The following is a 25,995-nucleotide window of genomic DNA, read 5'->3' as shown; positions in this document are numbered from 1 at the left end:
TTTTGAGATTTGTAATGCTTACTTTATTATTTATTTACAAATTCAAAATCATTTATTAATCATTTCAGGATAAAGAAGAAGAGCATTTTAATATCAGACTGCTGCCTTTAAGTGTTACACTGTTGAAAAAGGTCATGTCAACGTTAAGGAAAAGTGCCGAGGGGGTCGTCTTTGGTTTTTCCCACTTCAACGCGGTGCAGCTCAACCTTTCCTCCATAACAAGGAAGATGTTGGATAACATCCAGATGAATGTAGTTCTCCTCTCCAGCAAAGACCTGCAGGAAAGACAGGGAAATGTCACATATGAAAATATAAATCTGATAAATGTGAAGCTTCTGTCAAACTGGAGTAAACTGTCCTGCGATGAATTGGACCTGCATTAGATTTAAAGAGCCCTATTCTGCTTTTTGGGTTTTGTCTCTTTCCTGTATGTTCGCAGAGGTGCCCAGTACGTCGACCGCGGGGGCAATGCTGGTAGATCGTGAGTCATTCATAAAAATAAAAAATCCAGCTCCGTTAAAATAGACAAAACAGGTTTTGATCCCTCCTCCCTTGGCCTCCCTGCCACTTAATTCAGGAGTTTACTTGATTGACAGAAAAAGCGACCTATCCCTTTCCAGTCTGTTAACCCAGAATGCAAAGCGATACAAAATCAGTCAAGTGCCGGGAGAGACAAACAATAAAATGAGTGCGGGAACGAGCAAAAAGCTAAAGACATACCACTTCCACACAGAATGGGAGGGAGAATCTTTTTTTGTGATGTCACATTCAAAGGTTATTTGCCTTATTTGTAAAGCAAGCGTCGCTCTGCCAAAGAAAGGTAACGTGGAGAAGCATTATCGGAGTGTTCACAAGGCATATGACAGCGACTTCCCTCCGAGTAGCGAGTTGAGAAAGAGAAAGGTCATGTATTATAGAGAGGCGAAGTCCCGCCCATCTACTTCCGACCCATGGGACCCCGGAAGCGGAAAATTATACATTGACGTCAATGGAGAGAGAAAAGTCATCTTTCGATCCCGTTTGAATTGTGCCACGAATGACACATATGATGTTTGTCAAATTAAAAGAACATTTTGCAAGTCAAAAAAATAAAAATGTGTCGTAAAACTGTGAAGTTACAATTTTTTTTGTGTGAAACCGCTCAGTGAACAACAGGTCTCTGGTCTCGCACAATACGCGTCACCATCACAAAGATGGCTGTCACGTTAGTAAATTTCACCTGTTTCTTTCAGAATGAGTCGAAAAAGTATAAAAAGAGGTGAAAATCACTACAAGTCTGGGCATGTTGAGAGCTGTACATACACGAAAGGGAGCGGTTCTGTAAGAGCCAGCATGCGGGACCGGCTTTACAAGGTTTCAGTGAGTAATATGAGTGCAATGTCTAAGGTTAATGTCAGCTAGCTAACAAGGTACACTAACGTGTTTTGTTTTAGCAACTAGTTTTCTCCTTAAGAACTTTGTGGTGTCTGTGTATGCTGTGGATAACATTAGTGTTCACAAGAACAAGATACACTCCCGTGTTTTGTTTTAGTTGCTCTTCAGATTGAAGCGGCCAGTTCTATATCGACTATATGTGTGATCTCCTTTTTACATCTCGTTGTGTCATTTGAGTTTATTTGCTGTGTGTAGATTCAAGGATTTTGGTTATCTTGTCCAGGGATGCAAACTTGTCACCTTTCGGCGAAATTCTCCGTTTTGAATCCAAAATAGGTCGTTTTTATGATTCCTGTAGATCTGCAATAAAAATATTTTTGGGGTATGGGAGGGGGTCTGGGACCCGGATTAATGTGCGGCCGCGAGCTTTTTTTTATATATTATAATGAAGCGCGAGCTGTGTGCTCGAGTCTTCCTGCCTGTCGGCTCTGCTCATGATGTATAATAAGCCTCTGCTGCTCGGCGATGATGGTCTAGCTTCAGCAGCTACATTACCTACGGTGCGTTCGTTAATATTAACTGTGCGTCCGGAGTCGCTGTGGCACAGACTGGACCGCTGGTGAACAGCTGTTAGAACGGGCCGTTCAGGTGTTCAGAGTAGAGCTCCCTGTCGGAGCGGCAGAGCGTGATATGCACTGAAAAGTTTTTTTTCCCCGTCGCAATATTATCGTTGAGCTAGCTAACTAGCATACATTGTCACTATCTGCTAACGTTAGCTTTAGCCTTCGTTTTCTAATCGTTTTTTTCATAGGCTATAAACAGAGGTGGTATAAGTATATATCTTGAAATTGATTAAAAGTAGAAGTACTCAGTTCTTGTACTTGAGTAAAAGTAGAAGTACCAGAGTGTAGGAATACTCTGTTACAGTAAAAGTCCTGCATTCCAAATGTTCCTCAAGTAAAAGTAGAAAATTATTATTATCAAAATATAGTGAAAGTAGCGACAGTAAAAGTAGTCATTTTGCAGATTGGTCCATTTCAGAATAATATGATATGTTTTATAATGACTGATCATTAAAGTGTTATCAAAGCTGGTAAAGGTGCAGCTAGTTTGAATGACTTTGTATACTGCAGGCAGGGTAGCTTTTGGATTTACTCCAGGTGGAACTAAAGTCTGATTTAACACTTGATTATATTTCACATCATTCATCCACATCTGTAAAGTAACTAAAGGTATTACATACATGTAGTGGAGTAAAAGTACACCATTTACCTCTGAACTGTAGTGGAGTAGAAGTACAAAGTAGCAAAACATTGAAATACTTAAGTAAAGTACAAGTATCTCAAAATTGTGCCCAAGTATAGTACTTGTTGAGTTTATGAACTTGGTTACTTTACACCAGTGGCTATAAAGATAGAAAGACTAAGCCTTGCACAGAGGCATGAAAATACATTTTCAAAATGCTCAACAGTGCTGCCAAAATTATAAACTGACTGCTACACAATTAAAATAAATGCTTTTTATATATTTCTATTAGATGTGACTCTATGGCGTTTCTGTTATTATTAACACTGCTGCTTTAGTTGTTCTGACTGCTAAAATCCTGTTATTCCTCATTTTAAAGCCGATATTCTGTGGGGTCAGGGGGCTCGGATCCTTGTCACCTTTTTCATACCTCATGAGTTTGCATCCCTGTTGTCAATTTGTTTGGTTATCTAGGCACAGCTGTGTGTGACTCCCTCTGGTACACTGGTATGTGTTTTCCTAATGTAGAGAGCATTGATTAATTAATAAACTACACACTGACTCTAGATCCTGACCAAATCTTTATTTTTTGATCAAATGTTTTTCCAAAAAATGTATTGTATATTATATAACAGCTGCACATCAGAGACCGGAGTCTCTGCTGCTGTGGACCACGATGGAGGCGATCATCCTCCCCATCCCCAAAGACCCTGCATGGCATGGAAATCTCCTCCTCCTGGAACAATTCTACACCCAGCATATGCTCCCTGTGTTGGCCAGTAGAGAGGAGGACATTTAAATAAACACTCTTAACACCCTCGGACTCTGCGTTGTGTTTCGTATGTGTGATGGGGTGTTATGCAGAGGGGAGGAAAACAGGACACAGCAGATTGGGATTGTGGTGGAGATGCTGAGCAGTTATTTAATTGTTGCGTGTAATTATTATTATACTGCGTGCTTCTTAGTTATTCCATCTTTTGCTGTAACATGGATCTGTATGTAACTCTATATTTACTTGTTATCTACCACACTTCCTTCTACATCATACACCATCATTATACATGATAGTGTATATAGGATATATATTTATTTGTGTACATATCTGTAAATTGTATAATTTTATTTTTCGTATTTGGGATTTCTCTTTTGTCCACTCAAATACACTTGGCCCTTTCTCTTTTCCATGTGGAAAATGGCAGCTGCATATTCTGCTTTTCTCATCTGCTCCCTGTCTGCTCGTCTACGATGAGAAAATTATATAATTAATTACTAATAATCATTTAAACCTGTTATTACCAATATTTCACAAATTCTTCATGTAAACTTAAGAGTACAGCTGTATGTTGAGTATGTCAACTTTGCTTGGTTCATCTTAATGGGGGGCAGCTACATGGATGTCAGTGCAGTCCACAATAATTTTGCAGCTGAAGGCAGAATGAATTTATTATTGACTCAGAATGAAGCACAGCTTCATGTCATACAGTACATTGACTTTATTTGTAATTGTGTACAAAACATATGAGCATTGATTAGCAAGCAGGACCTGCAGGAACAGAGAATGGTGATGGATGGAGCTGGGAAGAGAGAAGAATAAAGAAAACAGATCAACTTTATTATCGGATATTAAAAATTCAATTTCAAAACAAGTTGCCGCTCCTACAGTTTTCTAGTATGTAAAGATGATTTCACATGACCAATGCAAAATATCACACTCAATACATGTGTGTCTCTGAGGGGTATTTTGTGCCTATGATGTATATAAATAATATACCATAACCAAATACTATTACGTACAGTGGAAATCAGGTTGCCAGAGCAGGTCAGACCAGTGTGCATGTTCCTCAGGGTCTCAGCAGTTACAGGTGAGGTAAAGAAAATAAAAGAGAAAAAGGTCAGTAACAACACTTTAAAGTAACAACACTGAATAATTATCTCTTTTAATAATTTTCTCTCAGTAATCACTCAACTACTGTCTTTCCAACAAACAGATTGACTCACTCTCACTATCATCACAATGAAACACGTCCAGAAGAATGTCATGCAAAGCTGCCTGCCTTCCTTCCTTCGACTCTCCCTGAACTGCCTGATCTTTTAATGGTCAATGTTAACCATTTGTGCAGATAGCATTAAGTAGAAAAGATCGCTGATACTCATGTGGGGTTAGCCTACCTCCCGCCCCCTTAGCACCTGGTGGAGGGGGCGATAGGCTACTCTTCAAATGTTTCACAAAATACTTACCATCATGAATACTCTTACTGTTTAACATTTCGGTTTACTTCGTGTTAAGGCTAATACAAATGACAAGGCTAAGTAATGTAATATAATGCTAACTAACATGCTCGCTACTAGCTAGGTAGCTAACTTGACTATGTTCCATGCAAAACATGTATATTACCTGATATGTTTGGTCCAACGACTCCTGGTCCTTTCATCAGACGGGAAGCGATAGAACGAGCAAGTGGTATGATCTCTTTTGTGATTACAACCTCGTACAAAGCACACAGGCATCTTGTAAAAGTGAATTTATTGGAGCAATCTCTTATATTTATTGGAGGGAATAAATCAGTCTTCTTCTTCCTCTTTGCTTTGTGAGTCACAACCAGTCTTCTTCTTCTTCTTCTTCTTCTCTTTTTTAATGGCGGGTCGCAAACAGCTTTTGGTTGCATACCGCCACCTACTGTACACGAGTGTGTATCATCATGTCAGTCCTCTAATAAACCAGCATATCACAAAGAAAACCATAAAATAAAATAAAATAAAATAAATAAAACAAAACAAAAAAAAAACAAATCATCCATGGTCTACTGTTAAATTCTTTTCCCTATCCCAGTTTCCCTCAAAAAGGTGAACAGTGCTTTTCTGATAGCTCTTACTCCTTCTCCTTCTGTTCCCAGAATACCCGCTACATTCCACTCCCTCTTTGCCTCTAAAACTGTATCCCTTAATTTCCCTCTTTCAACTCTATAGGTGACACAATGTAATAAAATATGTTCCACATTTTCCCTAACTCCACAGTTCCCACACTTGTCACTGTCACTTTTCCCCATGACATACAGCGTACCATTTAATGCAGTGTGATTTAGTCTGAGCCTAGCTATCATTACTTCCTCCCTTCTGTTTCTTTCTTTATAAATATTAATTGTAATTGTCTTTTGCACTTGATGGTATTCTTTGCCTTTCTGGTCTTTCTCCCACCTTTTCTGCCAGATCTCCATCCCTTTCTTCTTAATAACTGCTTTTCCTTCTCCTTTTCCAAGTTGAACTGGTAATGTGATTTCCTTTTGTAGTGCACTTTTTGCTAATCTATCAGCACACTCGTTCCCTTTCACCCCCTCATGCGCAGGCACCCAGCAGAACTGCAGATCTATGCCGCTTCTGTGAAGTCTTAACAGGCTGTGATTGATTTCTATGAGTATGTCTTCTCTGGCAGTTGTTGTTGACTGTATGCTTTGTAAACTGGATAATGAATCTGTGCATATCACCACCCTGTCTGGTCTGACCTCTTCCACCCACTGTAATCCTATTACTACTGCCAGCATTTCTGCTGTATACACTGAAAGTTGGTCTGATGCTCTTTTTGATATTGACACTTTAAATTCTGGGATATATATACCAATTCCGACACACTCTTCTTTGTTTTTAGAACCATCTGTATATATTTTGAGGTAATTGTGATAATTATTCCTGAGGTACAAACTTGTTTTGAGTCCTACTTCATTTATTTGCCACTCTCTTTTCTTTTCTACTATACTCACATCTATATTTACTATTGGAAAGAGCCATGGGGGTACACTACTGAATGGATTTGATGGTGAAAACTCTAACTCATGCATGCCGTATGTCCTTATTTTTTCTTTATTTGTCCATCCAAACCCACGCCCCTGAAATTTAGAATATTCCCAGCACTCCTGTAGTATTTTGTTTGTGATATTTCCTTCCCCACTTCCTTTTAACCTGACCCAATAAGCAAGAGCAATTTTCTCTCTTCTTAGCTCCAATGGAGTCTCTCCTGCTTCAACTAATATTGCATTAGTAGGGGTTGACTTAATGGCACCTATACACAACCGTAACGCTTTATATTGTAACCTATCAATTTTTAGTAATGACGTTTTTGCTGCTGCTGCATATATTAAACACCCATAATCCAGTGTTGTCCTCATAATTGCCCGATAGATGTCGATTAATGCCTGTTTGTCTGCCCCCCAGTCACATCCAGCCACTGCTCTTAATAGGTTCAACACTTTTTTGGATTTTGTTTCCAAATGTTTAATATGAGTTTTCCATGTATATTTACTATCTAACCATAGCCCCAGATATTTAAATTCATTGACCTCACTCATCGGCTTTCCATATAATGTAAGCTTCTCAGTCTCCATCTTGCGTTTATTCGTAAATTTCATAAAGCAAGATTTGCTTGCTGACAGCTTGAAACCCCAGTTGTATGACCACGTCTCCACTTTCTTTATAGCTTTCCCTATTTTTTCAAACACATATGGAACATTTCTTCCCCGTATCCATATGGCCCCGTCATCTGCATATAGTGCAGATTTTATGCATCCATCCAAATTACTAAAAATGTCATTTATCATAACATTAAATAATATCGGGCTGATTGAACTCCCTTGAGGAATACCATTTTCTATACTGCACTCTTTTGAAACCTCTGCCCCTACTTTAACTCTGAATGTTCTGTCTGATAAAAAAGCCATGATCCAGTTATACATTCTCCCTCCAACACCCATTCTACTCAATTTGATGAGCAACCCATCCCTCCACATAGAATCATAAGCCTTTTCAATATCAAAATATACAATTGCCATAACCTCTTTCATTTTCACTGTCTTTTCCACCTCATTGCTTACTCTAATCAAAGCATCTATTGTGGATCTTCCTTTACGAAAACCACTCTGAAAATGACTTATCAACCCTCTCTGTTCTAAGACGTGTGATAGTCTATGCACTATCATCTTCTCCATCCATTTACATAAGTGTGATGTTAATGCTATGGGTCTGTAATTATTGGGATTAGCAGGATCCTTCCCTGGCTTATTAAATGGCAATATAACTGCCGTTTTCCAACTCATTGGTAAGACTCCGTTTCTCCAGATTTGATTAAATAGTCTCAGAACTAATTTGAATGTTTCCTCTGGTAGCTGCCGGAACATGGCATAGCATAGCTGGTCTTGTCCTGGTGCTGAGTATCCTGTACCTTGCAAAGCTATTTTAAGTTCTGCTATTGAGAAGTCTACATCAAGAGCTGAATTATCATCCCGTCTCTTTTCCCTCACATTTTCATTTTCTCTTAATACACACTCTTTTTGCTGTCTATGTTTGTCATCAAGGTGTTCCCCACTATGCACCGCAGCAAATGCCCTACCTAAACATTCTGCCTTCTCTTCATTTGACACTGCCACTTTCTCCCCATCAATCAAAGCGGGAATTTTAACCGACTTCCTTTTCCCATTCATCCGTTTAAACATCGACCATACATCCCCTAACTTTACTCCTCTTCCAATGGTGGAACAATACTCTCTCCATGACGTCTTTTTTGTGTATTTTACTGTTTTACGGGCTACTGCCCTTTTCCTTTGATAATCTGAAATATTGTCTTGTGACAAGTTTTTCTTTAAAGACCTAAATGCCTTGTTTCGTTCTTTAATAGCTCTGCTACATTCCTCATTCCACCACGGAACCACTTTCTTCCTACCCTCTGTTGTTCTTTTAGGTATAGTTTTATTTGCTGCTTCTTTAATGTGCATTGTGACTTGATTTGAGCACTCCTCTATACTTCCTTCTAATGTTAACAATTGCGCTGACTCCTTACAGTAAAGCCTAAATGTTTCCCAGTCAGCTTTACCAAAGCACCACCTGGTAAATACACTCCCTTCCTGTCTACATACCTTTGTATTGATGATTGTGAAAACTGGGTAATGATCACTTCCTATGGTAGAATCACTTTTAACATACCATTCACATGATTTAACTAACCTATCCGTCACCAGTGTGAGGTCCAAACATGATTGTGTCCCCCTATTCACATCTATTCTTGTTTTTTGTCCATCATTAAGGCAAAACAGTGATCTTTCCTCTAGCATTTCTTCTACGACATCCCCATTACTGTCTGTTTGACTGCTTCCCCAAAGGCTGTTGTGAGCATTAAAGTCACCACACCATACTTCCCTTCTATGAGCCGTCCCTGCTATTGTCTGTAAGGTTTCAATGTCCAGATTTTTACACGGGTTATAGAAATTGATAAGCTTTATGTTCCCTTCTTTCCTTGGGCTGCATATTTCTATTATGACACATTCCTTGTCGTCAGGGGATGGGACTACCCTATAGGCCAGCCCATCCTTTATGAAAGTAACACACCCTCCACCATTTTGATTGCTAACTCTATCATATCTGATAGAGCTGAACCCTGGAATCATAAAGTCTAGATGAGGTTTTAACCAAGACTCTTGCACACAAATTACATCTGGCAATGTTTGTAACTCATAGACATATTTTTTAAACTCCTGTCCATTAGCTATGAGGCTTCTAGCATTCCACTGGAGTATGTGAATTACCATTAACAACGTGCTAACCCTCATCCTGGTTGTCCGTTTCTCCCACATCTTTTGTTGCTAGTAATTCATGTATCTGGTCTGCTTTTATATCTCTAATGTTAAGGAATTTCTCCGCTGCCTGCACGATGGTTTTGATTCTGTCACTTTTCTTCTTCATCTGTGCTGCAACATTAATGGTATGGCAGATGAATGTCATAAAGTTGACTTTCTTTACCACGAGAATGCTATCATCTTCTTTAATTTCCACAGGTACTTGGCTTTGATTTGTAACCTGCCTTTCTGAAATGTTGCTACCGCTCTGTACTAAGTTTCTTTGAACCCTTCCACTAGAAGCCTGATTGTTTGCTTCCGTTTCCCTAACCTTCTTTAGGGCTTCTGCATATGAGACTTTACTGAGTACTTTGACCCTCTGAGCTTCTCTGGCTTCTCTCTGCACTACACATCCACCAAACGCCGCACTGTGCTCTCCTCCACAATTACAGCATTTCATCTTTGCCTCTTTTTCACATTTCCCATACTCATGTTGGCCTCCACATCTCGCACACCTTAGTTTTCCTTTACACTGCATTGCTGTGTGTCCCATTCTTTGGCATGCATAGCATCTAAGTGGTTTTGGGATGAATTCCCTCACACTGTAGTTCATGTATCCTATTTGCACAGATTTCGGTATATTTTTCTCAAACTGAATAACTACTGAAAGTGTTTCCTTCAATGTGCCATCTCTTTTGCTCATAAGTCTGTTTGCCTCAATAACTTTTCCTCCTTTAATCTCCTTTTTAACATCATCCATAGACATATTAAGTGGAACTCCAGATATGACTCCTCTCAACATTGCCATTGCTCCTGGGATATGAGCCTTTATTTTTTCCCCACTGAGTGTCGTCATTTTAAGTATTTTTCCCTGCTGTTGCTTGCTGGTTGCTTGTATCAAAACTCGTTTGTTGTTCATAAACTTGGCAAATTTGATTTTACCCATTTCTTTCTCAATTGATTTTGTCAGTTGAATCGGGTGGTAATGCCCACCATCCCGGTTGAATTCTATTATAACTTTCCACTCCTGCTCTAGTTCTGTATTCGAAATTGCTTGTTTTCCATTTTGACTGCCTTTTGGTTTTTTGTTTAAGCCTGCTCCACTCGACCAATCCGACCAACTTTGTGTTCTTGGTCTGCTAACTTTTTCCCTCAAAGCCCTTTTCTTCCTCACAGCTTTGGTTTCCTCCCATTCCATATCAGGTCTTTGGGTCCCATCTGAGCTGGTTGACATGATGATACAGTCAATGTACAGTTTATGCTAACCAGTCCAATGCTACCGTTTCTGTATGTTTCGATGATTTCCGACTCTCTCTGAACTTTCTGCAGCGTGTCTCCAACTTCACTTTCTTCTTCCGGCTTCCTCCGTCCGTTTCCGCTCGCTCCTGAGACCGTCACAACCAGTCTTGGAGCATTATCGCCTATGACATCACTTACGCGACCCAGAATGCATTTGGGATTTGTAGTCTTTCTAGTTGCGTATTATTCATAGTCTTATATTTCAGCAGTTTTACGACAAACTGTGACTTTTTTTGCATGGAAATGATTGTTTAAGATTGACAAACATCATATGTGTCATTCGTGGCACAATTCAAACGGGATCAAAAGATAACTTTTCTCTCTCCATTGACTTCTATGTATAATTTTCCGCTTCCGGGGTCCCATGGAGGCTCCCGGAAGGGGAGGGACTTCGCCTCTCTATTGCTACACAAACATGATCTCTTAGTCTTAGTGTCGCCAACTCGTTTCTAACATGCAAAAAGACAAACAAATGCGTCTATGGTCGGTGTATTTTCTATCTCCAATCCAGAAGAGATCTCTCTCTCCGTCGACTGTTTGCAAGAGGGCGGGGCAGTTTACACACACGCAGCTGCTACATGCAGCAACACACGGAGGAGATGGTGGAGAGAAGCGCTCCAAGGTGTGGTTACATGTTACCCGTCTTGAGGTGGACAATGCTCGTCACCAAAAGTGTTTATCATGTAAGGGCGGTAACACGAGCAATTTGTCTAAACATTTAGCAAAAGTGCACCACATTCAGACGGACGAATGCACCGGGTTCGACTGTCTTTCTAGTAGCTCTGTAGCCCCATCCACGAGTAACGTTTCCACGTCAGGTGTTATGTATGCTAGCAGCAACACACGGAGTTAACTACATTATACAAACATGGGTTAATGATTAGAGGTAAGTTTCAGCTATTCTGTTTACAGTTCTGTCATCAGATTATTTAATAAGATTTGTTAAAACATTGTTGTTTCTTTTGATGTGAAATATTATTTATTTAATTCAAATAAAAAGCAATGTTAATTTTGTTCACAATTTGTTAAGTTAATTTAATAATATATGTATTTTTGAATCAAGTATTCATCTTTATTGTCTTCATTGTTAGTTTCCACATGCCTAAAACAACCTCAAACTAAATCTAAAAGTTGATGGCTAAATAAGAACGTTTAAGAAATTGTGCAAGGCATACAGTAGTAGTCCGAATAGTCGATTAATCGTTTCATTAATCTATAGATTAATCGATAATCAAATTAGTCGTTTGTTGCAGCCCTATTGTAGTTATCCCATGTAAAAATAAAACGTGTTATTCAGCAACCCTTGCAATTTGGGATTTTATTTTTGGTTGTTAGACCTCGGTTAGCTGGTCATTTCAAAAGTAGCTCACCAGCCAAAAAAGTGTGGGCACCCTGAGTGCATGTAGTCTGCAAAGGCTAAAATCCCTGTCTTCCCTCCAGAGGGAGTTTCTGTCCGTACGCCCCCCCCCCCCAAAAAAATGTATTTGGTTAATTGATTAATCTTTTTTTCATAAATCACAATATTCCTTACCTTTATGTTGAAGTTAAATACTTTCCCAACTTGTACCCAGAATTTCACTGCTTTGTACACCACATACTTTTTGCCTGTTTGTTGCTCCACTTGATTCTTCACCTGTGTAAAAATGAAGTAAAAATGTATCATTAGGCCAGACCAGAGGGTAGTCTGTGGAGCTTGTGAAGAATGAACTTAGATTGAGAACTCACCTCATCACAAATCTTCTGAGTGTCCTCAGTAGCGTCCTCTGTCCCGCTCCATTCTCCTCCCATAGCTTGATCTGCCATTGTCACTGAGAGAAGTTAGTCAACTGCCAAGTGTCTCAAGTGTTTTGACTTGTTATCAAATGCATGCATATATTTACACAGAGAGCCCACACCTGGATACACCTTCATGTGGGGTGAGGCTGCAGGTGTATCCACAACCCTCACATGATCCTGATGAGTTCTGTTAATTTATGATTAGATATTATCTAGATTCTTGTGAAGAATTTGATAAAACATTTATGATATGCACTTCCTTCTCCAGGGTGCAAAGTCTTTACGTATGCAGGTTACTTATATTTATTCAAAAATAATCAATTATAAATCACTGTTTATTAATATTATTATTATGATAATCAGTATCAACAACTCCACAAGTATGGAGTTGTATGTTGCTTTACTTAAAATATGTGTTATCCAAATGAAACACTTAACTTCCTCTCTGAGCATCCTCACATCAACACCCAACTGCGTATCACTGTATAATGAATGAATGTAACACATAGTGTAAAATCATTCTGAAATAAATAGGTAAAGCATTTTATATGAGACTGCAGAGAATTGTTCATGTCAGGAAAGTAGCGATGCAGGTCTTCAGTCACTGTTGGTGTGTTTCCTCGTTCCATTTAACTCTATGCTCCCCACTTGTTGGGTAACTCCCACTTTGATAACATTTGAGAAATAAATGTCCTTCTCCATGGAGAGAAGTCAAAGTCAACTGACAACACTTCTTTTAGAAATCAATAAAAGCAAATGCAACATAAGAGCCACAACAAATACTGCAAGATTATTTTTTTCTGCTTCACTAAATATCTTCACCTCTGTGAATAGATTACAGGTCTTCAGACTGTTGGTGTGTTTGACTCACACACCCATTTGATGACTCAGAAGTCAAACAAATTAACTTCTTCTCCAGGGAAGTCAAAGTCAACTTTCTAGAGAGTTCAGCCTCCTGACAGCCTGGTGGAAAAAACGGTTCTTTAGTGGAGAAAGTAGTGAACTGTGTGTGTGTGTGTGTGTGTGTGTGTGTGTGTGTGTGTGTGTGTGTGTGTGTGTGTGTGTGTGTGTGTGTGTGTGTGTGTGTGTGTGTGTGTGTGTGTGTGTGTGTGTGTGTGTGTGTGTGTGTGTGTGTGTGTGTGTGTGTGTGTGTGTGTGTGTGTGTGTGTGTGTGTGTGTGTGTAGGCTATGTCTATGGACAGATATTGTCACTGTGACACCCTTGCAATATTCAGGCACAAACCTAAGCAGATGTGTCTTGAATCAGCATGAAGGTTCTAACAGGGCTGAAATAGAGGGAGATGAGGAGGGATGTCTAAAATGCGTGGTAGAGAAACTCTGGAGGAAAAATATATATCATAAATATTTATATATAGGGAAATATAACAAAAAAAACAAAAACGATTTTTCATGTATTTTTTTAATTTAAGATCGTATGTTGCCCTCACTACATTTGCTTCAGAGAAAATAATGCACAATACATTGTGTAACATGAACTGTATCTATACTTAGTGAGGGCAACATATGATCTTAAATTAAAAATGACATGAAGAAAAATTATATTTCCCCATTCCTAAACAATGAAAAAACTAAGAAAAAAGGAAACACATTGGTTGTCAGTTGCCTAGCAACAGGGTTCACGAAATGTACAACATTTCAAAACCAGTTATTATCATAGATGTGCCGCAAATATGACTACCAAATTAATTTGCAAGAAGTAAAGTTAACGTTAATAGTACCATTAAAATAAAAAGTCGTAAATAAAGCAAGTGGAGGGAGTTTATGAACCTGGTTAAAGAGTAACCGCCCTTACGGGACGCTTTTAATAAATAAAGCGAACGCACCAGCAAGACGACTCTTCAGCTGGCCTCATATTGGTTGAGGGACTTTGAAATCGTTTTTCCACAGAAAACATCCAAGCGCCGAGCAGATTGCAGAAATCTGAGAGGAGACTTGACGAGCGCAGTCAGGGCACAGGAGCAGCCTAAGTGCGAGGAGAAGGTTTTAAACTGGAAAACAGGAAATCTGTGCAAGCAGCAATATATCTGAGTGCAAGCGTACAGTTGGAGCAGAAGCAGGGCAAATCTAAGCGCAAGGACAGGGTTTGACTGAAAGAAATACAAAATCTGAACGTGAAATCAATAAATTATGCTCTCAAATTGAAAGAACACGCTCTTGAATAAAGATAGGGAATAATCTCCATACTCGGTAGGCACGTCGAAAGTTGTAAAGGTGACGTTGCCCCCTTTCCTTGGACACCTGGCCGGATATGGCGTTATGGCTTGTGGCTTGATCTCATCAACATGGTTTGACAGAGACTGCCGGAAAAAAAATGGCCCAAACATCTGAGGTGGTGGGACAACAGCGTGAAAAGAGAGCGAAGACAGGTAAAACCTGACAGCTCAGAAAGGAGCAGACCAAAGTGAGTCCTACTTCTGACATTAGAGGGCTCCAAACACCAGCAGCTGTGAGTGTGTGACATCACTGCTAATGCGGTGCTGGAGAAATCAGCTCAAATATTGCCTATCGGGCAGCAAATAGGTCAGGGCAGCTGCTTGTGGGTTTAAATGAACAGTTTGAGGGCTGTTCAGGTGTATATCAGTATGTAGTGTCTCTACTTTAAAGAGTCCTCTCCTGCTGATGTTCAGGTGTATATCAGTATGTAGTGTCTCTACTTTAAAGAGTCCTCTCCTGCTGATGTTCAGGTGTATATCAGTATGTAGTGTCTCTACTTTAAAGAGTCCTCTCCTACTGATGTTCAGGTGTATATCAGTATGTAGTGTCTCTACTTTAAAGAGTCCTCTCCTGCTGATGTTCAGGTGTATATCAGTATGTAGTGTCTCTACTTTAAAGAGTCCTCTCCTGCTGATGTTCAGGTGTATATCAGTATGTAGTGTCTCTACTTTAAAGAGTCCTCTCCTGCTGATGTTCAGGTGTATATCAGTATGTAGTGTCTCTACTTTAAAGAGTCCTCTCCTGCTGATGTTCAGGTGTATATCAGTATGTAGTGTCTCTACTTTAAAGAGTCCTCTCCTGCTGATGTTCAGGTGTATATCAGTATGTAGTGTCTCTACTGGGACATGTCTCCATGCTTTAATGTCCAAAACTCGGATGAGATCCGGGCCACAAGCTTCGTTCTTTTCTAGATTCATTAGTGTTGTAGACTTCCTCTGATCTAACCTTAACGTTTTCAGTGGAGTCAACCTTTTCAACCACAAATGCATCACTCTTAACACAGTTGAACAACTCATGATAGTGTTGTCGCCACAGTTCTGCGATGCTGCCTGACCCACACACTCCTTCAATGGAAGACGGTAAGGGAGTCTTACAGCTGTTTATGACTTTCACCTCTTTCCAGAAATCATAGCAACTGTTGTTGCGCAGCTTTCTGGCAAGTGAGTCAGCCCTCATTGTGTCCTCATTTTTTTGAATGAAGCGGACAGCATACTTATATTTGGCATTAGTGGACTGTTTATGTTCAAACAAAGACCCCTGTCTCGGCCTTCCTGATTCGGCCCACAATTTAAAAGCATCTCTAGCAGCAGTGTGTAGCTCAGTCACATGTTCATTCCATCCAGCTTTTATGCTCCTTTTTCTTACTGTTGTAAAATCCCTTACTTGAGGCATTTAACACATCAATAATTAGATCATATGTAAAACATAGATCACTACCATGCTGTGCATTGTTACAGTTGGTGTCACTGCACAGGATTGCTTCTCTAGGAATTACAACCAAGTCTAATGATTTGTCAGTGAGTGAGGTATACTGTAGTGATTCATATCCTTCTCACTTAACTTTGACCAATATACCATTTTTTTTTTAGAAAAACGTCTTTATAAATCTTTAGTAATGGTCTCCTTGTATTGCACATGGGAAATAAATGACTAACAGACCTTTGTCTTTGATGCCAAATAATGTCCAACTCTACCTCTCAAACACAACATAGAACAGTTTGAATGTCGCATCCATTCATCTATTGTATGGTTCTGTTGAGTGTTTGATTAGCAAAGTCTTACAATTGACTCACAACATTAACCCAAAACATGACATGGGTGTGTCCTTCAGTGATTGGTGTAATCTCGACACATCTTGGAATGCTGCCATGCCACCATGACCTATAAAGTGACAACTCAAACTAGTTTTCCTTAAACCGAACCATTCCACATCACCTGTTCACTGAAGAAGAGCCTCTGTCAGTAAGTCGATGCACCTTACTGCCATTTCATGTTGTTGATTTTGTTGATAATGCTCGTAAAGGATACCAGGAGTTAACCAGGTTTAATTTAACTAACAGTTCTTGATTTACAGTCATTCCTTTTTCACCTGGTTTCCAAAGGCAATGATGCAATATCTGTGTGATTTAACTGAGTTCCGTGATTTCCCTTTTAATTAAGTAACTAGTTGGATTAGTGACAAGGTTTTGGAACATAAATAGGCCTAATGGAGAAATGTCTCCACCTGTCTGGGAAAGGTAGATAATTGTTAACACTAGCAAGCTAAATTAAAACGCTAATTCAGAAGAGTATATTTGCAAGGTGCTAACATTTTAAAACCTACAAATACTGAAGAGTTGCCAAATCAAACAAAGAGACCTAATACATAGATTCAACAAAAGGACAATATAAGTTAGGAAGATATGAAAAGTGCAATCATTTATAAAAAATAACAAATACTTGTTGATGAAAACAAGACAACCAATCACTACCAATTAAACCTTTTTTTTTTTTAACTATTTGAGTTTCAGCATAATGGGCCAAAACGGTAAATGAAAGTTATTCACAGAAAGGTATGCTACAGTTTATAATGCAGTGATTTATGTTCTGCTCTGTATCAGACACAATGACGACATCACCCATATCCAAGATATCCAAGGCCAACACCACCTTCGCTCTGGACCTTTTCAAAAAGCTCAGGGATGCCGACAAGACCGCAAATATCTTCTACTCCCCCTTCAGCATCTCTTCAGCCCTGGCTATGGTGATGCTGGGGACCGGAGGCAACACATCCACCCAGATGTCCGAGGTAGACACACACCTAAACACGCACGTACACTGAAAAATAAAACACCCATTTTAAATGTGTCAACACTTAAATGACATGCCATTTAAGGTGAATTGCTGATAGGGCTGACATTTCGCAATCTTTTTATCTCATTGTGAGGTGTGGGTTTGGATATCAAGCTCTGTCACGTGCACAGGTTTTATTCGAGGGAAAATATATCTACTCTAATGTTTTTAACATCGATTGAAAGATCCCTTTTATTTGATTAAGAATGATATGAGAGGTGACAGAAGGTTTTGGTCTGGATTTCTTGTGGGGCATGGCATTAGAAAATGCCTGCCCACATGCAATAATTACTCTCTAATTAAATATTTGTCTCCCAGCAGCAGTTAGAAAAGGCCGGCAGGGCCGTTTCTTCCTATAGGCGGACTATGCGGGGGCATAGGGCCCCCGCTGCCACTAGGGGGCCCCCAAGCTGAAAGTTTTTTTTTTTTTTCTTCATCCGAAAAACAAAAAAAGTTTAATTCATACACACAAAGATGAACAAAATTAGTAGAAGCGGGAGGGCTTGTGGAAAATAGCCCTCTCCGTTATCCTAATACAGCGGCATTATTGCGTCAACAACATATAGAAATGAAGGAGTACAAAGAAATAAAGAAAACAGGAGAACAAATTAAATAGAAGTTAGGGCAGGAAAACAATAAATGCATATATATATATATATATATATATATACGAAAACTAGATATAGGGTCATTTTCTGCACATGTCAATAGCAGTTTCAACTATCTTTTTTATGAAATTAAAATACTATATATAAATATATACATAGGTACACATGTACTTGGCAAATGAATAATAATAATAATAATATATTCATGTTTTACAAATATTATATTTTGACCTAAATCAAAATATAATATTATTTTCAAAAGCTTTTTTTGTCTGATGCTTCGATTAATTTTAAACGGACAGTTCAACAAAAGGATACCCAAAAAATGTAATTTTATCATTTAAATATTGAATTGTTCTCTCTTAGTAAGATCCCATTTTCAATAAAATTGTGGTCTTACCTTGACTTGAAGATGAAGTCCATTTGCCTATCCTTCTGAACAAAAATCTCTATTACTTGTTTGTAAAAGTCCTCCTTATCTTCTTGCAGTTTCAAAAGTCTACCATAAATCTAATCGATAGATTTATGATTAGAAAATTATAAAAGTAGGGTAGACATGTGGATATTATCCGGCTGAACAAAACGTGCCTTTATCTAACAGGTACTTTTCCCACAGATCTTATTTTGAGCTATTTTCTAAAATCCCATGGAGAAATATCATTGCTTTTTGTGGAGGGAAGCCATGCGCAGCTTACTTCCTGGTTTTAGGATGCGTCTCTCTCCTCCTCTTCACACACCACACTTTTCGTGGCACACGTACTTACAGCCAATCAGCTCTGAATTATGTGAGATGACGTATGGTGGGGATGGCAGCACTCTGCCCCTATGGTCATTATTTTTTTGCCACACATATTAAATAGGACAATACTCTGAGAATGCGCAGTGTAGTTTTTACAGTCACCGTTGACTTAGACAGTGAGAGGGAGGGCATGATCGGGTTTTGTCCCACATGGCTCTAAACAGCTCAATGGGCACACACTGTAGACACTAATTAGAAGAACAAAGACTAAAACAGCAATGTACAGACGAATCAGATGATTAACCATGATCTTAAAATATATTTTGTTATTTTTTTTTAGAATTTTTTCTTTTAATCATTATTTGTAATACTTTCTGCTGACACTAGGTGGGGCTGTGCCCTGCCCCTAATGACCAGTCGCCACTGTGTGTTCGGTGAAGCATTATATGCTTATAAATCCAATGTAGGATATAAACACGACTAAACTGCAATGATAGCAAAGCTGTGGCTTGGGTTTTTGGGGTAATAAAGTCCAAATCATCGTTGGGCTGACAACGACAACGACAACGACAACGATCACTCATTGGCTGACAGCCAATGAGTGACGTCTGAGGAAGATGAAAAATGTAAATTAAACATTGTTGAGAAAATGCTGCGTCTCTTGCATTTATTGACAGAGAGGAGCCTTATTGTTTAACTTTTTTAAATCATTTTTTGTAATTTTCAATTGCTTGGTTTTCGTGAAATTAGCCTGTTTTCCTATTAAAGTGTAACCGATTGATGCATCTCCACAGATCATCTTAAAGGCTTCGGAATCCCCCCCATTGTAGTTAAAAAAAACTGTCAAAACTAGGGCCCCCAAACAGCGTCTTGCATAGGGCCCCCCAAAAGCTAGAAACGGATATATTTCATCCTGCCTTGGTTGACAGGTAGAGGAATAGTTTGTTAAATTAATTAGGATTATTTTCAACTCAAATACACATTTAAAAATAGTTAAAACAATATATTATTCGTGAAAAAGCATATTTATACCAATCACAACTTAGGCTATTACATTTAATCGAATACCATACTGAAGTACAATTTTGGAGTACTTACTTTACTGTATTTACATTTACTGCTTATACTCTGATCTTACTTACATTTCAGAGAGAAATAATTTTGACTTTTTAGTTGAAGCTTTAGTTGTCAATAACTTTTCTTACTCACTAGTTGATTTTGCTGGCAATTTTTCTGTTCCTCTGCATTGGTGATGTTTTAAATGCAAATATCTTACTCTTTCTAGCAGGGTCATAATTCTGCCTGGAGTCATCAACTCTACTGAGGAAAATGTGCATGTGACTTAATGTGTATGATTATGTCCTTATATGCCAGACACCAGAGAGTGCTTCTACAAGCTGTGTCTTTGTTTACCTGTGCATCAAACTGTATTGCCACACCAACAAAATGTAACTTAACACTGATCTAACTCATGATACATTTCCATTCCCCCCCCCCCCCCCCCCCCCCCCCCCCACCCCAGGTCCTGTGTTTTACTGAGAAAGGGCAACCAGAGCAGACAGGAGCAGAGTGTGTGCGCAAGGTGGGAACAAAGCCAAAATAAAGGCATTAATAACGATAAGGGTAAATGAGGCTGAACTTTATTCGATTGGTGTTACGTGTCCGTTTGGTCTGTTGATTCAATTTTTCAGATTATTTCAAAAGGTGCTGTCGGTATAATAAGGAAAACACTGAAACACACCTGTAGATCTTGGCCTAGACCAGGGGTTCCCAAACTTTGCCATGCCAAGTACCCCCATATAGCATTATCCTCAGGCCCCCCCCCCCCCTGTTGCAATTTCTTTTTAAATGATGAGTACATTATGATGGAGAATATGATAAATTAATCATACAGCTTAATACATTTTCTTAATATATATTTGTATTAATAATGAATAATCAGTTATTCTTCTAAACATTTTTTGTATTTATCTTTTGTTTGTCATTCATTATGGTACGTCCACACAGCAGCTTTGAAAAAATCTTGAAAATCTCACTCCCATTCAAAGTCAATGGGCAGAGAAGCGTTGGAAGCGTTGGAAGATTTTTTTACAGCTGCTGTGTAGACGTACCGTTACATTCATTGTGTCTTCTGTTATAAACATTCTTAACACAATATTAAACAGTAAACATATTTTTAAAGCATTTTAAAAGTGATTTCTGTCTTTATAATATTATATAATTTTGAATAGTAATATGAACAATTAACATATATTTTTTGTATTTTTGAAAGCTACTTATGCCTTAATAGTATTATATATAATATTCAACAGTAATATTAACAATAAACATATTTATATTCATATATATAAACATCAATATTTGCTACATCCGTGCTCTCATCCAGGTGCAGAGCGAAATATTCACTCGCTCTCACTTGCTCCAAAAGCTGAGCAGATACTCAGTTTCACTCTCAGTAGCTCGATTCTGATTGGCTTGAAGGGCGGTCGTGTGATTTAAAAAAATATATATATATGAATAAGTACAAAATATTAAAAGATTGGCATCAAAGGACACATAGGTTGATAGATATGCAGTTAATAATAAAAATTAAAAAATTAAAAAAGTAACTTTAAAAAAAAAAAAGATTCCCCTTTCCATCAAACTATGTGTGACCCCCCTGGCGCCTCACAAGGCCGATGATCAATACAATATTATGATACATAATACAAGGTTTTCTTTTATCTGCCTCTGTGTCAGTGTTGTTTTGTAACATGCTAATCCTATCTGGCTGTTTGCAGTTCCTGCCATCTCAGAATGATATCCACGCAAGCTTCTCCGAACTAATGAGTAAGCTCATCAAGTCCGGCGGTCCGTATGCCCTCAGCCTCGCCAACAGGCTTTACGGAGAGCAGTCCTACCATTTTCTTGAGGTATGTTTGTGCTTTTTGCTCGGCATTCATTTGTTATTGGTGAGAAATAAAACCTGTTAATGTGCAGCCTAATTTCCATCAATCTGGATCCTTGCCTATAGAGTCACCAGTGTTGTTACATTTTTAGATGAGAATAATAACAGTTAAAGAAATCTGGCATGCACTAAAAGTACTCCACTTATCTTGGTGTTATCTCCAAATACAGTATTAACAAAACCATGGTATATTCAATTAGAAATCATGCAAATGATATAGAATCTCTTAAAGTGTTTCTTCTTTGTGCAATGGTTACATGCGTTAACAGTTGCGATGTGAGCATTTAAACATGCTGTTTATCATTCCAGCATTTCTTAGCAGAAACCAAAAAGTACTACGGCGCTGATCTGGAGTCTGTGGACTTCAAAGCCAGCGCAGAAGCAGCCAGGGTCAACATCAACAAATGGGTGGAGGGGCAGACGCAAGGTACAGCTCACAATAACAATCCTTTTTTGGTGGATTAAAAAAAGGTAATTTGGTTGTAAACATTGCTAGCTGCCTTAACGATGGTATATTTTTTCCTTACTGTTCACCAGGTAAAATTAAGGATCTGCTTGCCGAGGGTCTGGTGGATGACGTGACCGAGTTGGTGCTGGTCAACGCCATCTATTTCAAAGGGAAATGGGAGACACAGTTCAAGCAGGATTCTACCGCTGATGCTCCGTTTAGAATGAACAAGGTAACACTGACTGTTACAAAGCCATGGATACAGCTTCACAGTGATGTTTCTAATTCAAGCTTGTTGCAACCCAGCTCGCTAAGGGTAAGGGAAGCAACATAAACCAGATATTCTTGATAAACTCTGAAGTTATTTATTAATTGTACTCAGATCAAATTAATACAAGCAAGAGCTATAGTTATTTACTACTTAATAGGGATCAAACAGCAAACAACAAAAGGGAGACTAATGACTTTAAGATGCCAAATATATAATTTTCCAATAATAAAATATAAATGATTCTGAAATCAGCTTTTTCTACAAGAATATGTTTACTTATAGTGCCCTAATTTGATGCTAATACTTTTGTATTTATGTACAACTTTGACTTGTTTCCACTGCTGTATTCCTACTTATACCTGTTCACAAGATCCGAGTACTTTTTCCCCTTCTGGATTACACTCTTGATCTCAAACATTCCAAGTGTGTATGTCTGAGGAGAACAATTAAGCATGAAATGTTCCAGATTAAAACATTTGAAGAAATTAGCTGCTCATGATAACTCAACAGGAAAAGTGCTTGTTGTGTTTGCTGCTTTCTTTAGAATGACACTAAATCGGTGAAGATGATGCAACAGACCAGTAAATTTGGTCTCTCCTCAATTCGCGAGGCCAACTGCCAGGTAACATCCATTTCTTTGTTGAACAGTATTGGTTTTGTTATTCCTTTTTGCCTCCGATGCAATATGATTTGAGTCATTTCCGAACAGATTTCAATGAAATATAGATTTACCATATTCCAAATGTATGTATAGAGAGTAGACTTTCCATACTTTTAACAGTTTGTTGATCAGATTGCCTTGAATTGAACATTGGAATGTGTCTGCATAGATCCTGGAGATGCCTTATAAAGGGAAAGACCTCAGCATGCTCATCTTCCTGCCCAATGAGATTGAGGACAAGACAACGGGCCTAGAGAAGGTAGAACCAGTCTATGGGTAGAACACATAAACACAGTAAACAAACGCACAAACTGGCACACAAATAAATGATATTTTCTCCACACTAGCTGGAGAAGAAGCTGACCTATGAGACATTTGTGGAGTGGACTCGCCCAGACATGATGGTTGAAACTAAGGTGGAAGTGAATCTGCCTCGATTCAAGATGGAGGAGTCGTGTGACTTGAAACACATCCTGTTCAGCATGGGCATGGTGGACGCCTTTGATGCCATGATGAGTGACTTTTCAGGTAAGAAATATAACATAACTGCTTCATTATAGCAAGAGTTGAACTCAGCAGACGCCAAAAGGTTGCATTTGAAATACAAACAAGCCTGAAGAGATACATGAGTTCTTCAAAACACCTGTGTTACTTATAAAGCTTGCGTCAGAAAGCATTCTTCCTCTGCTGACAGGCATGTCCAAGGCAGACGACCTGGTCCTATCAGCAGTGGTCCACAAGGCTTTTGTGGAGGTCAACGAGGAGGGAACTGAGGCTGCTGCTGCCACTGGTGGAGTTGCTTCAAACTCAATGCCGCCTGAGTTCCACGCAGATCACCCCTTCCTCTTCTTCATCCGACACAACCCCTCGATGAGCATCCTCTTTGCCGGGCGATACAGCTCCCCTGAGTGAGCGCTGCTGTATGTCCTGCAGGCAGATCAAGAGAAATGCCTCCCCCCCCCCCCCCCCCCCCCCCCCGGGTACAGCCAGGGAACTGGTCCTCGCCCCTTCTACAGAGACATCTTATAGGTCATTGTGTGTCTCTTTGTGGTGATATTCTTCTTTTCTTTTTTTTGGTTCTTTTGGGTAATAATAATAATAATAATAATAATAATAATAATAATAATAATACATGGGACTTTTATAGCGCTTTTCATGAAACTCAAAGACGCTTTGACAGAGAATTAGGAAAAGACAACAAAAAGAAAGACAAAGAAATACAAAAAGAGATAAACAAAACAGAAAATAGGGGGGGAGGGGGGTGGTCAGTGGTTGAATGCAGTGTTGAACAGGTGGGTTTTGAGTGATGTTTTGAATGCTGTGAGGCAGGAAGAGTCTCTGATGGATTGGGGTAGTGAGTTCCAGAGGGTGGGTGCAGCAACGGAGAAGGCTCTGTCGCCCCAAGACTTGAGGTTGGTCCGGGTGGGGAGTGTTAGAAATTTAAAATCAATGTTTTGATGGTATAATGTAGTTTAAGTTAAATGCTCTTTTATACTGAAAAACCAGAAATTCTTGTGCACAAGCAGTTAAGCTTTTATTCTGAAAATCCTTCATCTACGGTTAGCATTTAGCATGTGGCTAATATACGATTTCCTAAAGAGGTGAATTGAGTAGCGAAATGACGTGGTGTGGTGAAAACCGAAACCTACTGATTTAACACTACAACTATAGATGTCGAGATACTACCATGCTGAATATTAAATGAAAGTACAGTTTATTTGAATACACTATTGTTTACAGACGAGAGTAGCATGTGACAACATCTGGAATGACCGGAAACCAAACCAGCCGTGAAGCATTTTCTGTATGTTTTAGAGTATTGATTACAGCGTTTAGAATGTGTTACATGAAAAGTGATGAAAGAGAATATGAGGAGAAAAGGCGGGTTAAGCATATGTTGAAGGTGAAAAGTACCAATCCTCTGTTTAAATGCAACAACGGACATTAGAGGCGAGGCGAGCCGGCTGGCGGGGAGGAGCCAGCAGAGGATATATAATGGCACCGAACGGGGGATTCGGGCTTCTCTTCTTGCTCAGGAGAGCCAGATCACAGCTGTTTTCTGCCGGAACAATATTCTGTCTGTAACACTACCGCGCCTTTTTTAATTAAAGTATCCCATTTGAATCTTTTCAGAGACTCCATTTAGTCTCACTTTAAAACTTCTCTCCTGGACGCGAGAATAAAGAACATATTTAACAGGAGGGACAGGAGGTTGGCAGTGGCAGAGCGGAGGGAGCGAGTGGGAGTGTGTCTGTGGAGGAGGTCAGTCAGGTAGGATGGGGCCAGGTTATGGAGGGCTTTGTACGTCATCAGGAGGATCTTGTACTGAATTCTCTGGGGGATGGGGAGCCAGTGGAGCTTGATGAGGACGGGTGTAATGTAATGTGTAACTCTTATAACCTTCTCTTTTTGGGTCTATTTGTTCATCTTTTGTTGTCTCTTTGAGGACATTTTGCTCTCCTTGGTGGTCGTAATTGTTCCGGTTTAAGTGTTTGTCTCTTTGTGGGTGTTTTGTGTCTCGTTTCAGGCATTTTACGTCTCAATGTGACTTTCCAACGAGAGATGTTAGCAGTAAAAAAGAGGCCTTTTAAAAAAGAGGCTCTGACTTTATATCTATTGTAGCTACTGTATAGGAGGATAATAGGCCCCCTTCAAATGGAAAGTGCTACTGTAGATAAAAAAAACATAGTGAAAATAGGGCGTCAGTTACATCTTATTCATTATTATTTTCTGTTTGCCATCCTGCCCACAGTCTCTTTCTGTGAGATCCACGTCCTACGCACTGCACCCTCACATTCCATTCATTGTCTGATCCATTTATCCGTCTCATCAAAGAAAGGTGTTTCAATGATTTCACACAGTCTTAATTCAAAATGTGATGCTCTTCATATATAAACCAATATGTATAAGAATAATTTTGACTGTAATAGAGTGAAATAAAAGTTTCCTTCGTCTTTCAACTGA

General features: G+C 39.1%; 2 protein-coding genes and 1 long non-coding RNA gene across 5 annotated transcripts; 1 reads left to right on the top strand and 2 right to left on the bottom strand.

The window, feature by feature from the left end:
• LOC307026184 (cystatin-B-like) lies at positions 1–12,451 on the bottom strand. The gene is made up of 3 exons (XM_079661368.1): positions 12,240–12,451; positions 12,046–12,147; positions 1–275 (listed from the first exon to the last, which is right to left on the bottom strand). The coding sequence occupies exons 1-3, from the start codon at positions 12,315–12,317 to the stop codon at positions 144–146; spliced, it is 312 nt and encodes a 103-aa protein (XP_079517494.1). The 5' UTR covers positions 12,318–12,451; the 3' UTR covers positions 1–143.
• LOC307026187 lies at positions 1,353–5,213 on the bottom strand. Its single transcript, XR_013804354.1, has 3 exons — positions 4,414–5,213; positions 3,270–4,193; positions 1,353–3,138 (listed from the first exon to the last, which is right to left on the bottom strand). It is a non-coding gene; the product is annotated as an uncharacterized lncRNA (long non-coding RNA).
• Positions 10,618–25,995, top strand: LOC307026178 (leukocyte elastase inhibitor-like). Of its 3 annotated transcripts, none has more exons than XM_079661360.1 (10): positions 10,621–11,400; positions 17,126–17,313; positions 20,227–20,286; positions 21,485–21,616; positions 21,961–22,078; positions 22,189–22,331; positions 22,915–22,992; positions 23,201–23,290; positions 23,379–23,559; positions 23,726–25,995. In XM_079661360.1, the coding sequence occupies exons 1-10, from the start codon at positions 11,391–11,393 to the stop codon at positions 23,941–23,943; spliced, it is 1,218 nt and encodes a 405-aa protein (XP_079517486.1). In that variant the 5' UTR covers positions 10,621–11,390; the 3' UTR covers positions 23,944–25,995. The 3 variants fall into 3 exon arrangements, with proteins under 3 accessions (XP_079517488.1, XP_079517486.1, XP_079517487.1); XM_079661361.1 differs by lacking the exon at positions 10,621–11,400 and adding an exon at positions 16,336–16,487; XM_079661362.1 differs by lacking the exon at positions 20,227–20,286 and having other exon boundaries at positions 10,618–11,400.

The sequence above is a fragment of the Notothenia rossii genome, assembly GCF_949606895.1.
Source record: "Notothenia rossii genome assembly, chromosome: 12".
Taxonomy (NCBI): Eukaryota; Metazoa; Chordata; class Actinopteri; order Perciformes; family Nototheniidae; genus Notothenia; species Notothenia rossii.
Note: the sequence above shows the minus strand (reverse complement) of the source record. Positions and strands in the feature narration are given on the sequence as shown.

Bases quoted from the DNA above. Each gene is read 5' to 3' on its own strand.
- LOC307026178 (XM_079661360.1), top strand. The intron at 20,287-21,484 runs GTGGGAACAAAG...GGCTGTTTGCAG, and splicing joins GAGCAGAGTGTGTGCGCAAG to TTCCTGCCATCTCAGAATGA. The intron at 23,291-23,378 runs GTAGAACCAGTC...TCTCCACACTAG, and splicing joins AGACAACGGGCCTAGAGAAG to CTGGAGAAGAAGCTGACCTA.
- LOC307026184 (XM_079661368.1), bottom strand. From the start codon at position 12,317: ATGGCAGATCAAGCTATGGGAGGAGAATGGAGCGGGACAGAGGACGCT. The intron at 12,148-12,239 runs GTGAGTTCTCAA...ATTTTTACACAG, and splicing joins CTCAGAAGATTTGTGATGAG to GTGAAGAATCAAGTGGAGCA. The intron at 276-12,045 runs GTAAGGAATATT...TCTTTCCTGCAG, and splicing joins TATTTAACTTCAACATAAAG to GTCTTTGCTGGAGAGGAGAA.